Source organism: Triturus cristatus, chromosome 12 (assembly GCF_964204655.1).
Source record: "Triturus cristatus chromosome 12, aTriCri1.1, whole genome shotgun sequence".
In the NCBI taxonomy this organism is placed as follows: Eukaryota; Metazoa; Chordata; class Amphibia; order Caudata; family Salamandridae; genus Triturus; species Triturus cristatus.
Window position 1 is genome coordinate 613,986,017 of NC_140595.1, and position 14,575 is coordinate 614,000,591.

Genomic DNA, 14,575 nt, shown 5'->3' on the forward strand with positions numbered 1-14,575 from the left:
TGGTGAAGTGGGGTTTCGGCGTCCACGAAATGTGGGTGTTCCAGGAGTCCGTAAGCCCCGTCTGGGGTTTATGTGACCAGAACCCTTCGGAAAATATCATTTTTTTAATCCTGCGGCACACATGCCCTTATTTGGTGTTGGGGGGAGGGGTCAGCTGTCAGTGTCTAACTGCGGTAGCCGTGGCTTCCTCCCCCAAGGGCGGCAGAAAGAATGCACAAGAACGCGATGTTTCCCGTCAGAGCGGCGCGCGTGGGAGCCACCCGTGGCTCTCTCGGGTCTGTATGGCGTGCCCAGGGACCTGGCAAATGCCTGCTACACCCGTGTCCAAAGACCCCAGCCTACGGTACAACCCCCTCCCCCACCATCTAAAGAGATCAAGCTATAGTGTCGCTATTAGCCCAATAATAAGCCAAATGTATAATATCCATGGCACCCACATATTAAACCGAGGTGACGGTACCAACTCATGCCACCCCGATATTAAAGCTAATGTATTGTACCCATGCCATACGGTATTCCACCAAAGAGACAGGCGATGCCAACCCATAGCGATAGTGTCCATAACTCCGAAAGCAAATCAAAGCGATACTATCCAGAGTGCCTCCGTATGGAACCAACAAGATTGTATCCATAAGACCTCATACCCCGCCGAAAGACAGGACAGTATCGATAGAAGACGCTACTCAAGGAACTGTGATAGTATTGATCCCATAGTGATAGTCACGGCGATAATCAGGTCATGCGCCATGAAAATCTTGTTAAGAATGCAAAGAAAAAAGTGCGTAGGAAGTAATAAAGGGGAGAGTGTCACGCCGATGGTAAAAGATCAAATCCCGGTGGCCGTGGTCAAAAGGAGACAAGACGGCAACAAGGAGGGACTAAGAAGCCTCATTTACAATCAAAAGCCAGCGTTTTGCATGCAAGCTGACACTAGCCAATTAAAAAGATGGGCGGGTCTTCAACTCCGCCTCCGAGAGCTTCGGAATCTGTATTGATTCCAAGAAGCTCTCGGATGCTGAGAGCATCGCATGCGCTGCTCACGTCAGGCCGAGACCTAAAAACTGTTCACTATTGACAGGTCAGACTGTCCTTTAACACCATGTCATTTTGTCGATGTTCGCAATCTCACATTTGGGTTCTCATTAGGTTTTGGTAATGGTGCATTAAGGGATCCTTTTCGTAACGACTCTGGATGTGGCAAAATATGTAGATTGTAATTGACAGCGAGTGTGTGTTCTTTGATGTATTTACATTCCTGTCATGACGACATTCTAATTGCTGATTTATGCTTGTTTTATGTAGGAAGGAGATACTGTTTGATGCTTTAGCCTGTCATTAAAACAGCGTGTTTCGTTATTCACTAACTGCCCTTGCACATTATTTTATTTCAATTTGCTTTCATGATAACCTATTGTTGGGAGATCCTTTTTTTGTTCACAAAGTAAAGAAGTGTGTGCATGTTTTCTTAAAGATGCTACAAAAATACAGTTTTTCTGTACGTTCTACTGCTTTTGTAGTTTTGAAAAATTAAAAACAGGCACACAGATAAGCTTTCTTCTAAATGCAACCAAACAGTTGCCTTTTCTCTATCTTCTATTGACACATTGTAATTAACACATAAAATGATCTTGCTAACAACCACACTGCCTCATACAATTTGTCTTATACAAACCATGCACTTTCCACTTTTAAATGTACTAAACAACCATTCCTTGCCTCAAGTTTTCTGTACACATTAACAAAGTATTCAAGTCCTTTGCTACTACCCTATACATGATATACAGTACTATCAGATTGTATTAATAAAAGTGGATTTTTTTAACAAACATATTCATATATTCCATTATCTTTCAGAAACGTTACCTTCTTCATTTCTCTGCTTATGAAACTAGACAAATCACTGTTAATACCAAATTACATAACAATGTGAAAATATGAAAAAAGCTTTATTTTCAACAATTCTATCTCTAGGATGTTGGCAACTACTAAAATGAAAATGCATTACTAGCCACACCTATGTGCCTTTTTCCTCATTTGATTTATTTGTGATACAACGGATACTACTTTGCTGCCTGACCCAAAGAAAACTTTAGTTTTGCACTATTGCTATAGGCCATAAAAGTGCATACAATTTATTATAAAGAACATTCAATTAAAATAACAGTAAAAATGCAATCACTCTGCATCCAATACAGTTAAATGAGTCAACAACAACATTCTTTCTCTCCAGTAGGGTTTGAACAATAAAACAGCACGTCCGATAACAATGAACGTTTAAAAACACACCCCAGCTACATACAGAACAAGACAGTCTCAGCACAAACTCTCCCTGAAACGGTTGCATTACAGATATATGATGCAACGCTAAAGCATATAATGAGGGATTCCAAATCACATAAAACACGCATAGCCTTTTATGGTCCCTAATATTGTGCGTAATAAATAAGGGTTTTAAAAATTGCTTCCTTGAATTATCATAAAACCAACACAAAAGCAAAAAATGTAATGTACATTGTTTAAAATGACCATCATATGAACATGAAGTAGCTGTCAAATCCCACTGTTTGATTTTGGGTAAACACACAAGGTGGTGCTCCATATTCAGGCGTAGCCTGGTCAGGGCATAACGATGGTGGTAATGTGTTACCCAGGTTAAGTATGGTTGTAATCCAATTCGTAAGATATGTGACATATAGATTATTAGTGTGTTTCTCCCTTTAGACATAAGCTCCATTTCTTGCCCTTGTATCTAATCTAAAGACACACAATTGATGGACGGAATGCAGAACAAATCAAAACATTCACCCCCAGTCAAGAGATCTGGGTTAAATCCATCATTCTTTTGCTCACCATGCAACCCAGTTTAGACCTGGCCATATGCAAATCAGTCTTGACCCTGTGCCTCATGGGAACAGTCAAGCCTGAACTGCTAAGCCAGGTCCTCCCTGGACCGGAAACAAGCATCCTAGGACCGGTTTCGTGGTTTCACCCCTCTTCAGCCAGGATAGCTTGAATCCAGTGGCACAGTGAGCCTGGGACCCACGTCTGGGCATACCCGGTCCTAGGATGCTTGTCTCCAGTCCAGGGAGGACATGGCCTGGCAGTTCGTGCTGGACTGTTCCCATTGGGCGCAGGGTCAAGACTGATTTGCATATGGCTGGGTCCAAACTGTAATGGCATGGTGAGCAAAAAAACGATGGATTTAGGCCCAGATCTCTGTATTGGGGTGAATGTATGACATTGTTCTACATTCTGTCCATCAATTGTTATTTTTGCACTTGTATCTAATCTGGCAACCATTTTTGCAGACTTCTCTCATTTTAAAATCTTAAGCGGATCATCAAGACCGGAGAACCCGAACACATTATTAAGAATACTATTAATAGAGGGTAGCCATGATATTTTAAGAATGTGGTATAGAGTTAGGCAGGCCAATTTAATAGCTTTACAAAGTGTCATTCAGGTGGTTCAACCATAATTCCCTGTGCACGATGGTAGCTGGGGGGGTGGGGGGGATGCAAATGCCTTAGGAATTTGTTTTCCTCGACCTGTAAAGGGTTGATATTTGCATAGTCCCTTACACCTCCACCATAAATTGTAGTCGATAAAGCTTTCGCTTTATAAATGGTGACCATCTCTTTAATAGGTCTTCTTTCTAAATTAGAAGAAAATGTAAATACCCCTAGCATACTCTTTTCATCTTGAGCTCTGTACTGTGGATATGACCAGTCCAAGAAACATTTGCAGAAAATAACACACCCAGGTAACAAAAAGACTTGACCCTTACAATCTGCGGCCCGAGGTAAAATGACCTTACATTCATGGAGGATTTCCCGCAGGTTATTGTGAAAGGTTGATTTTTTTTTGATTCTTTTTAAAGCACAACATCTGCAAAGGAATCCATTAGTCTCTATAGCCCAACTGCAGTCCATGATTAAAGTACAGCACCGGCGGCATAAAGGAGGACGGGCGCCAAACAACCAGCAACAATTGGTGCATCGGCCTGCAGGGATCTCAGCAAAACATCGACCTCATTTATTAACAGGGAGAATAAAAAGGGCGCCAGTTCACAGCCCTGGTGGACGCCCCGCCTGATTCTAAATGTGGGCGACAGTTCGCCATTGGGTCTGAACCTAACTTTGGCTGGCAGATTTTCATATATCTGCGCAAGGAGATAAACAATCTCTGTGGGAGACCCATACGAAAGCAGAGTGTTCCACAATATCCCATGGTCAACTAAATCAAATCCGCTGGTGAGGTCTGCAAAGCATATATGTAGCAAGTACGTCTTTCCTTAGTGTACTTCCCAATCAAAAGTTCCAGGTTTAAGCATTGCTCCAACGCCCCAAGTCCCTTCCTGAATCCATACTGGGCCTCAGACAGAATAGAATTGTCCATTGCCCATTCTTCTAGTCTCATTAGGAGTACCCTTCACTTCTCCATTCACTGGCGATTCACAGTATTGCTAAGTGCATTTATGGAGCCTTGCAGAATGACCGAATAACTCCTTCAATGATGAAGAGTTTGAGCCCCATTCTGGAATTTTAAAGTGTGACCTGCAAGTTGTACACAGATCTTAGCAACAGGCACTAGCCCAATGAACAATCTACTCCTCTTTTCTCTTCTTTCCTCACTCAGTATTTACTATGTCACTCAACCTTGTATTCTGAATGTAGCTTGCTGTTTGAAAACATATGACAAAATTAGAAATGTATTTTTTAACTTGCTTTTCACTAAATGTTAACAGAATATTTTGCTTCTTGGAGTAAGCTATCCCTTCTGTTTTTTCTAATTCAAAATGTCAAGTCAGTACCAAAATTAAATGTGGCTTTCTGTATTCCATATGAAATGGCCTAAAGATGGCCCTGTGTCTCAATGGTGCTGCTGTCTGCTACTATGTAATAGATCAAGGATCAAGTCTGTCAGGTGATACGTGTTTTAGGCTCAGACACTGTTCGGGGTGGTGTTTGAGCTCCAGAATGTGGTGTGGCGAAACTTTACAACAGGGCACAGAGTTTATGAATAGAACAGAAGTGGAATGTTTGTAGGAAAATTTGCAGAGTCTGCCACAGCTAGAAGACCAGTCAGGTTGGGACAGAGTTGCTTATATATTAGACACCAGCACCCAATATGTGAGCGTAGTCGCACAAGCCCTCCGTACCCCTTAGAGGAACGAACATGCGCACTGCTAACCTATGGTGTCCTGAGGCAACTGGTCTGGTGTGTGCATGCTTTTTCTTTGCCTACAGACTATTCTGCTATCAGGCTTCAGATGCAGTTGTAGAGATAGGAACAGCACACAATAAAAAAATACTGTTGTTTCCTGATGCTTAATTTACTGCCAGGCTTACTACTTCCTATCACCCTAGTCCTCTGCAAAGCCTATAGTTAAAATTCCAACCCCTCGCTGAATGTACATCCCAGGTGGATCAGCATGTCTTACCACATGTCGATTGCAGTAGTCTGAGTTGTGGTTCCAAAAAGCAATTCAGGTGCCCGGTACCTGCCAAAAAAGTAACAAGAAGAACATGGTCTGAAAATCTGTGCATCTGTTTGCCAGCTGCCCAACTTCTCGCTCCTCACTCCTTCCACTAGCTTTACCTCCTCACTTTGTCTCTTTCGCCCATGTCTCTCTACTGGAGCTAGCACTCTGCGCAACACTCTGTTGCTAGCCAGCTAGATTCATACAGCAGAAGACACTAGACTGTCTTCTGAGTCACATGATATGTATGAGGGATCATGTGCTCTTGTTATGTCGTGGTTCACCACAATGAAACTTACCACAGAGTCACTACTTTCGGAGTCATCGGCTTTAAGGGAACTCCATATGCACGAGCCAACCCAAAGTCCGCTGCGGAAACACAAAAAAGCCATGTAATAACAATAATATACTCAAAAAGTGTCTGCTTCTCAAATACATGCAGAAAACCTGTGTCTGGCCCCTATTATTGCAGGGGGGGGGGGAAGTAAAATACAACAATTTAACTTACTTCTGGGTTCAGAGATTGAACACTTAAATTGTAAAACCTATGAAGATATTTAGAGACAGTCATGTTGTCAAAGACTTCCTTCGTGTAGTCACTCATCATCCATGCAGTCAGTTACCCATCCACCCATTGAATCATTCTTGTATTCACCCACTTACCTATCCATAATACCACTCACCAACCAACACAATACCACACATACACACACAAACTTACTAATCAATGAAGGATTACTTTCAGTAAACAGCCAAAACTACTGGCTTTGCAGCCAGTGAGCTGTCGGTGGTCTGTGAGTGTGCTGTTGGTGGTGACACTGGTACACTCTGGATAGTGCTTAATTTGTAAAAAATAAATAAGTGCCAGGGCCCTTGTCAGGAGGCCAGTGCTGATTGCACCACCCATTGCCGCTGGGAGCCCTTCCAATTACAGCACCAACACAACTACTAAACATCATACTCCTACAAGTTGTGACAATGCAGACTTTTTCAGGCCCCCAAAGCTATAAGATTGGCTTGGGCAGTAGGTATTAATCATTTTATTGTATATTGAATTAATAAACAACTGTTGTTGGGCTCATCTCTAAATTAGACAAACAGCGCTGCCATGTGGCAGGCTGTCATAAGTACCTTTGTTGACAATTAAGTGCCGGTGCCGAGCACCGGAAACCACCAGCTCAAATTTAGCACAACTGAGAAGGGTGTAAGAGTGCTGTCTGTAGTACAGGACTGCTAGTCGGTGTGGGGTGGAAGTACTGTCAGTAGTGTCAGACTGCTATACAGAGGGATGAGAGTGCTCCCGGCAGAGTGGGACTGCTAGTCTGTAAGGTGTGCGAGAGCGCTTCTGGTAGTGTGACTGCTACTGTGACGGGTGTTGGGAGCACTGTCGGAAGTTCAAGACTTGTAGTGTGTGAGGGTTGTAAGCATGTTTCCGGTAGTGTATGACATATATTCCGTGAAGGGTGTGAGAGTTCTTTCAAAGTGTATGACTGCAGGCCTGTTATGTTGTTTCTAAAGGCTGGTTACCCGCAGGTGCCCAGGCGCTAGATAGTCAAAACCAGACTGGACTACTCCTAAAATAGAATGAGAAAGATTAACATTTTGGGAAGAGCCAGGGCTTTAGCCCTTTTCTGAGGACAAGGTTATTAGTTTTGTTTCTTTAGATCAACTATCAGGGAATTCTATTGTTTTGTATCTCGAATGAAAAAACAGTGACCTTTGCTCTGGCCTTTTTGAAACAGGAAGCAAGAGCCATGTGTGCTGCACATGAGCGTATAGACCTGGCTAGAATGTAGTGACCACTTTTTGCTCATAGGTACTGAGTGAGCAGTACACAGGACCCTGCTGTTGCAAGGCATGACGGACACTGCATAGGCTTTTAACAAGATTCGTTTATCAATAGGAAACCAAGGAAGATCCCTCAAAACCGAAGAAATAGGGGTGCATCTAGGAAGGCACAGTATAATGCCTGCTGCAAGATGTTGTACTATCTGTAACCTGGCTAGCTGGTACGTTGGCAACTATGAAATAAGGCACTTAAGGAGTCCATGGCTTGCACTACTGGTTTTCTGATGGTAAAACATGATAATTATTTGAAAGGTGCAGGGGTGCGGACGGTTTTTAGGGTGTTTTGCTTTACCACCACAAGGGCTTAACAGCTCCCCTAGTATTTGCTGAGACCATGGCTGAACACACACTGTGTACTTGTTTATCAATGGGCAAGTCTTGCTCTTGGAGCAATCTTTTTTAAGGGGAGTGCTCTAGTTCCGCTTGTGAGCCTAGATAGTCAGCTTTCCGTAATGAGGTTATCAAAAGATTGGATGGGACTTTAATAACACAGGCTGTCCACTTACTTTAAAAAAAAAACTGGCCAGTGACCACTGGCACACATCTCCATCTACCAGCCTTCCTGCACGAATCACTGATACTCCTACCCCCAGATCATGTGAACAACCCTTTGTTTTACTGTGCTCACCAAGTACTAGTTACACCAGGGAACCGATTCTCAATCCTGTATCCCTGGATATTTAGAGCTCATAGACACTCACCCTTGGCTCCAGGGCTTTGCCCCAGCCTAATGTGTACACCTGCAATTTCAAGCAGTTGCTTTCCCTGGCTGCAGCTGTTCCATAATGCCCCAAACAGAAGCTACTCTATCTCCCTTGCATGCACATATACAGTGGGCACCTTCAGCAAAATGCCCTTCACGTGCAGGTCACAAATGCGACTAAGCTTGACATGAGCGGCTGGTTGACCACGAGGCAGGATCACCATACTGAGCACGTGCTGAAGTATATACACGTAGTCGCACGTGTAGAGAAGCGTGCTTACTTGTGTGCTAGATGAATCCGGAAAAGACAGCATAGACCCCAACCACTGCTGTCATCGCTCACTTGTATGGAGGGAGTCAACTCTGCGTGAAGCCTAGCAGCGGATTTTCTCCAAGAAATCATGGTTTACTTGCCTTCAATTGTGTCAAAGGGAGTCTTTTACCCCTGGTGTCCTGGAGTCATCTTATAATATTGCATGCACACTGAACACCAGGTACACCCCTACAGCACTGGACGCTCAGAGAAATGAGGTAGAGCAGTCAAAGGGTTTGTCAGGGGGCTGGTGTGGGTTAGAAACTCAGAACTCTGCAATTCACACAATACTTTATAAATCAATGTCCAGACTGTGGTTTTACTTTAAAAAAACGAAAAGTACTTCAATTTACAAACAAACATTCAATCTAAAATTACAAATGTACAAAAAAAACAGACCTTTTGCCCCCTCTTGAACTAAAGATCCTTGCTAAATGTTCTCCCAGTACTCATAAATGTAAAGCCTTTTACTGGGGTGTTTGCAGAAATCACAATTTAAAACCTCTTCCTATTGCATTTGTCAGAGGCCACAATGTAAGACCCCTCCTACGGTATATATCAGAGAGTTCACAATGTAATGCGTGTTCCTGCTATATTTTTCACGGGGCTACATCAGGCATTGAGGTTTCCTTATTTGACAAATGGTCCGCGTTAACACAATTTCTGTCTGTTATGAGCGATGGAACAACTATATAGGTGGGCTACCATAACTACTGTCCAATCAAATGCCCATAAAGAAGATGACCAACAAAGGAGCGAAGCCAAAGACCCCATCACTAAATTGCAAAAAAAAATTGGGGTGATTACCTGAGATCTTAAACATCTAGTGCTTTCTCCCACCACACCTAATGGAAAAAAAAACATTCTACCAAAGCTATATTTAAAACTACACAAACTGACTGCGGCTGAGCTAGTGAAGCAGATTCGTTAAAATATGGCCACACATTTGCGAAAAGCAAAATATCTTTGCATTTTCAGGTCACATTTCACAACTGTTTCCTGTGGGCTGAGGGAGGACCAAGGTTAAGCTGAAAGTGCAGATGTTGTGCTTGCAGCAATAGTATTACTGATTACATGAGTTACGAACATATTGCGATGAGACTTATGGTGGGCAGACTCCGGCTCCTTTCACCAACTTCGTTCATGAGGGAGGTGGGGGCCGGAATGAAGTGTAAGGCCCTAAATGGCTTGTATATGTCAAAGCATCAAATTACACTTCTATCACTAAGCTTTGTGGACAAATGCATTCGGCACTGCACAAGCCTTACACCATATTAGAATGCGGCAGAGGAACGGGAAGGGCAGAACACGCAAATAACACCACATTACTTTGATCCCAATATGCAAGATCTGCGACGTTCTAGCCCTGACTGCACCCCCTAATTTGGCCACATTTTGCTCTGTGCAGATCCAAACATCAAAGTGTGCGCACTGCACATTCTGTGCATGTGCAAATTAGTTAGTGAATCAGTGCTTTCTCGTTCTTTGGTTACCATGTGCACAAACACATTTTTAGAACTAGGTCCTTGGCGTCTACCATCCAATGCAACAAAGTGATAAAGGTCTGTAAAGTGTAGTGAAACACAGTGGACTCTAGTCAATGAATAACATAAAGGTTATAGTAAACCTGCTACTCATAATAGCCCAGCCTTCCACAATGAACAATTTAGAGGTCAGAAGAAAGTACACATTGTTTTGGTCTAAGGCACTTTTCTGAGCAGCTCATTGTGAACATGTAGGTGAAGGATTGCTCAGGCCACGCAGCACACTGAAATAACCTCACAATAAACGTCTTTCCACCACTATGAAGAAACAACATCATCACACTGGTCTCTCCAGCAAAGATCTCCTAACATGCTTCACCAGGTGTAGCAGGAGAGCCTAACCTCCAGTGCCAGTCGCCTCTGAGGTTGGATCACAGGCTAGCGGCTTAGTCTGTCTTCCAGTTTGTCACGTGGCTTTCTGTCAGAGCGACTGAACAACAGCTGTGACCATTAAGCTTCTGCAGCCAGTACACTTGCTAAACCACCTCCAAAAAAGACAACCTAATGCGCTGTATCTAACAACAGCATATGTCATCAAAGCTTTGGAAAAAACAAAGTGTCGGCAACAAACAGTGTTAGTTGAAAGCTGAGAAATATGGGGCCCAGGCCAAGATCGGAACATCCACTCACATAGCAACAATACTGGAGTCTCACACATGGTCAAACAACACAAACAGTGCAATTGCAGGACCACATGCGCATTTAATACAGAGGGATCTCTGAACTCACCGATCTTTACGCAGCCTTTGTCAGTCATCAGCAAGTTGGACACCTTCAGATCTCTGGTTGTTAAAACAAACAGTTTAAGAATCGAGCATGAGAAAGCATGAGGCATAAAGTGACAAACAGGGAACAGACTGAATGATACGGTCTTGTGAGGCCTGCCCGCTACTTCCACATAAAATGTTCTTACATTGGTACCTTCCCTGGCTAACCCATGTATGTTGCCAACTACGGGGGAGCAATTCTTTTTCTGTCAATGTCAACATCTTGTTTAATTTTACTTGCTGGAAGTTAGAGATCTTCACTTTACCTCTACCCAAGCCTAATTTGCAATGCTTCTGTCTCCCTCGGAGTGCAATGTATTAATATATCACTTTGTGATGTCATAAATTAGGGCCAGAAATGTATCCTGACCTCCCTTACCTGTGCACAATGAAGTTGTCATGGAGGTACTGTAGTCCCCTTAAAAGCTGCAAGATGATGCACTTGACCTGAGAGAATTTAACACAATACATTATCAGCTCCATAGTTGGAGACAGTTGTCATTAAAATACACAGTGATCCAAGTACACGGCCATCACACTACTGTTAATCAGTGACTTAAATGTTTCTAAGAACCAGAAAACATGCACGCCCAAACTGTTGAACAGTGAGTGGATTTCCCTAAAAATAGTATTGGCAGTGTGAGAGCTTGGTGGCTTTGCTCTTTGTGGTAAAACGCGACTTCAAGATGCAATAACAGACTCATTCAGTTATTGGTGGAGCAGAGATGAGAGACTCTGCATAGTCACACCAAGATGTGCATGGCTACCATGGACTAACCTGCCTGTTTATGGGTCACCCTGAGAAACTTGGATCCTGCAGCTGTAAACTCTGCTGTCCATTCACCTCTTCCAAAAGCAAGAAAGTCTTTAGCATCTCTTGTTTACCTTGAAAAGAGTGTCTGCAATATGTTGATCTATCCTGCAGCACCTGCCCATTTACCTTTGAATGCTGCTCTAAACAACAGAGGTTCTGGATGAGGTATTTTTCTGAACGGAGACTAAACTGAGACCACTATGAAACCGAAGCCCATCTATATCCTTTTGACTCCATTCAACTCACTGGAAAGAGTATACATGACTGGCTGAAGGACAGAAACTAGCCCTTCTAGGACAGGGTGTACACCTCAATAATAAGCCAGATGCAGGCAAGTATGAATGCGCTGGTCTGATCCCCCACACTACTTCAAGACACGCATGATTAACTGCAGCATCAATGGACACAACTTAGTGCACTGTTTTGAAGCTCATGGAGGACACCAAACGTTTGACACATAGGGCTCGGTTCTTCTACACATCCTTTGAACCACAAATACAACACCTGCTCAGCAACAAATCTGACAAGGATGAGCATTAACAGACCACACAAGTGGAATTAATTCACCATACTGAATTAGAGTTTCCACATAAGACACCTTTTATGTCAAAATGGTGCATCTTAAGGTACAATTAAAAAATGAGTTGCTACGGCAATGAAGCTCTTCCAACAGATGGCTAGGCACAGGCAATGTATCTGTATTTCGGAAGAGTTAATCTATTACAGAGTCACAAGCTGTGCACAATTCGACATATATATATGGATAGCTTACACATAACATATGTAAATCAAAAAAGGTGGGCACTGATCATAGGCTTAGCAACAATGCATCATTTTGACATCTGCTTTGTTATCGTAGAAAATGATGACAGGTTTTTGTAAAATTGTTTGTTTTCTCTGTAAACCTTTCTCTATCTGTAGCAATGTTAATGTAGATTATTGTGCTGCAATTAGGCACCATATTATTAATAGACCTAAACCAAAGTGTTCAGTAACCTGATTCGCATTATCATACCTGAGCCTCCGAAAAGGGTGTCTGCATGTTTTCCAGCAGGCTGGCAAGGTCCTGTTCGCAGTAACCCATCACTAGGAAAATACTGAAATAGATAAAAGTTTGAAAATATCTGCCCTTGCTGGAGATTCACTTGCTGAAGAACATCAGAGGAAACGGTAGATCTATCATGTTGTGTAGAAAGACCCCTTAAAGAACAGAGCAGGACATAAAGAGCCATGTTTCAAATAAAAGTGTCGCAAATTACCAAACTGTGATTCTGAGACATAACTTACCTTTCCAAGTGATTTCCCACAACTACTTCCTTCAGCTCCACTATATTAGGGTGTCGGAGTTTCAAAAGAAGGGTGATTTCACGCAGACTACTGATGGGGATTCCTGCACACGGATAGAGAATGAAACTAAGTGAGACCAGGTAAGGAGCAGGAAAATGAGAGACAACATTAAAACAAGGGGTCAGGTGAGGTATTGGTGCAGGCTTGGGGACAAGAGGGGATAATTTAAGAAACTAAGCAGAAGCTAAATTAGTTTCTCAAGTGTGAGAAGAGGGACTTTAGCTTCTGATCCGTTTTTCATGACACTTCAGGGATTTTAAGATTTCACCACTTTGCAGTTTCCATAAAGTAACTGGAGTTCTTTGCATCTGAAGAATACTCCTTGATTATCACCTGATTGGTGGACTCTAGTTGTCGGAAGGCAAAGAGGTCGCTTTACAACTGCGGCAGGTAACGTTCTAACAGCTAAGACAGCAAAAGCTATTAACAGACCAACCTTTGCACACAGAAATGTTCAACTGGATACCAAAGATAAAGAAGCAGATCTATCATTTGAAGGGGAAACTTTATTTTATCTATCTACCAATGAGGTAATAGAGAAGCGCATAAAGCGATATGGTGCTGATAAAGCATCCAAATGCAATATTATCTGTACCTGCAAGACAAGGTTCTATTTAGCTTTTGAAACCTTCAAGCCAGACATCAGTTTAAAACAAAGCAACGAGTATTTAACATGAAGCATATGCTTTTTTCGCAGTCAAAGAGATCGCTTAGTCTCTCAAGAACCAGACTCCTCCAAAAAACTAGGCTGGCTCCCCCTTAGGGGAGCAAGCTGCTTCTGTAGTTATCTTGAAACATGCATAGCCAGCAGGAGGAAGGCTAACACTCTTTTACAAACACTGGACGCACATTATTCAAGCCCAGTCATAATCCCTATTATCAAACAAGAGTATGATTTAGACCACCTTCAATGTCCACTACTTTCCCTCCAATGTTGCAAGAAGTCATCCTGAGACACAATAGGAAAGAAAATGGAAAGACCAGCTCACTACCTTCGCTAACACACTGGCTCCCCTCAGGCAAGCAGCTCTCCAAGAAATCCAGCTGGTTCTCTCCTGCCCTCCAACAGTCCAGGCGCACTTGCAGACAGCTTGAGAAAAGATGGAGGAGCAGCAAGATCTTGGCATACCACGCAGCCTTCAAAACCGCCGTCAGTGCACACCACCACCTCATCAGAACAACAAAGAAAACTGCCATACAGGAACACATCAACGCAAACGCACACAACAGCACAAAACTCTTCACCGTGGTCAAAGCATTCACCAAACCCAGCATGGAAACAGCAGACATTCCCCATTCCCAAGACCTCTGTGACAAGCTCGCCACTTTCTTCCACTGCAAGATCAAGGAGATCTACGACAGCTTCGCAACCCAAGACTCACCCACCCCATCTGCAACCAACGCACTCAATGTCTCCAGACCCCAGCAGACCCTGCCCAACTGGACCACCCTCACCATTGACGACACACTCAGGATCATGAAGAGCATCCAATCCAGAGCCCCCTCGGATCCCTGCCCTCACCACATGTTCAACAGAGCCGGCACCTCCATCACCCCCGAACTCTGCCACACCATCAACTGCTCCATCAAGTCCGCCACCTTCCCTGAAGACTGGAAACATGTAGAGATCAAACGCCTGATGAAGACACCCTCTACCAACCCGGCAGACCTCAAAAACTACAGACCCTTCTCTCTGCTCCGCTTCCCAGCCAAAGTCACCAAGAAGGCCATCAACGCCCAGTTCATTGAAATGAACC

The 14,575-nt window shown here is 43.2% G+C and overlaps 1 protein-coding gene across 2 annotated transcripts in view; it reads right to left on the reverse strand.

Annotated features, from left to right (window-relative positions):
- The window catches only part of CDK10 (cyclin dependent kinase 10), a 72,409-nt gene that overhangs the window by 41,337 nt on the left and 16,497 nt on the right, over positions 1–14,575 (reverse strand). For both annotated transcript variants that reach the window (XM_085637475.1, XM_085637474.1), the window contains exons 4-9: positions 12,759–12,861; positions 12,487–12,568; positions 11,037–11,104; positions 10,620–10,672; positions 5,782–5,851; positions 5,444–5,503 (exon numbers count right to left, since the gene is read on the reverse strand). In XM_085637475.1, coding sequence (XP_085493601.1) covers positions 5,444–5,503; positions 5,782–5,851; positions 10,620–10,672; positions 11,037–11,104; positions 12,487–12,568; positions 12,759–12,861 — 436 coding nt within the window. The remainder of the gene's footprint in view (positions 1–5,443; positions 5,504–5,781; positions 5,852–10,619; positions 10,673–11,036; positions 11,105–12,486; positions 12,569–12,758; positions 12,862–14,575) is intronic.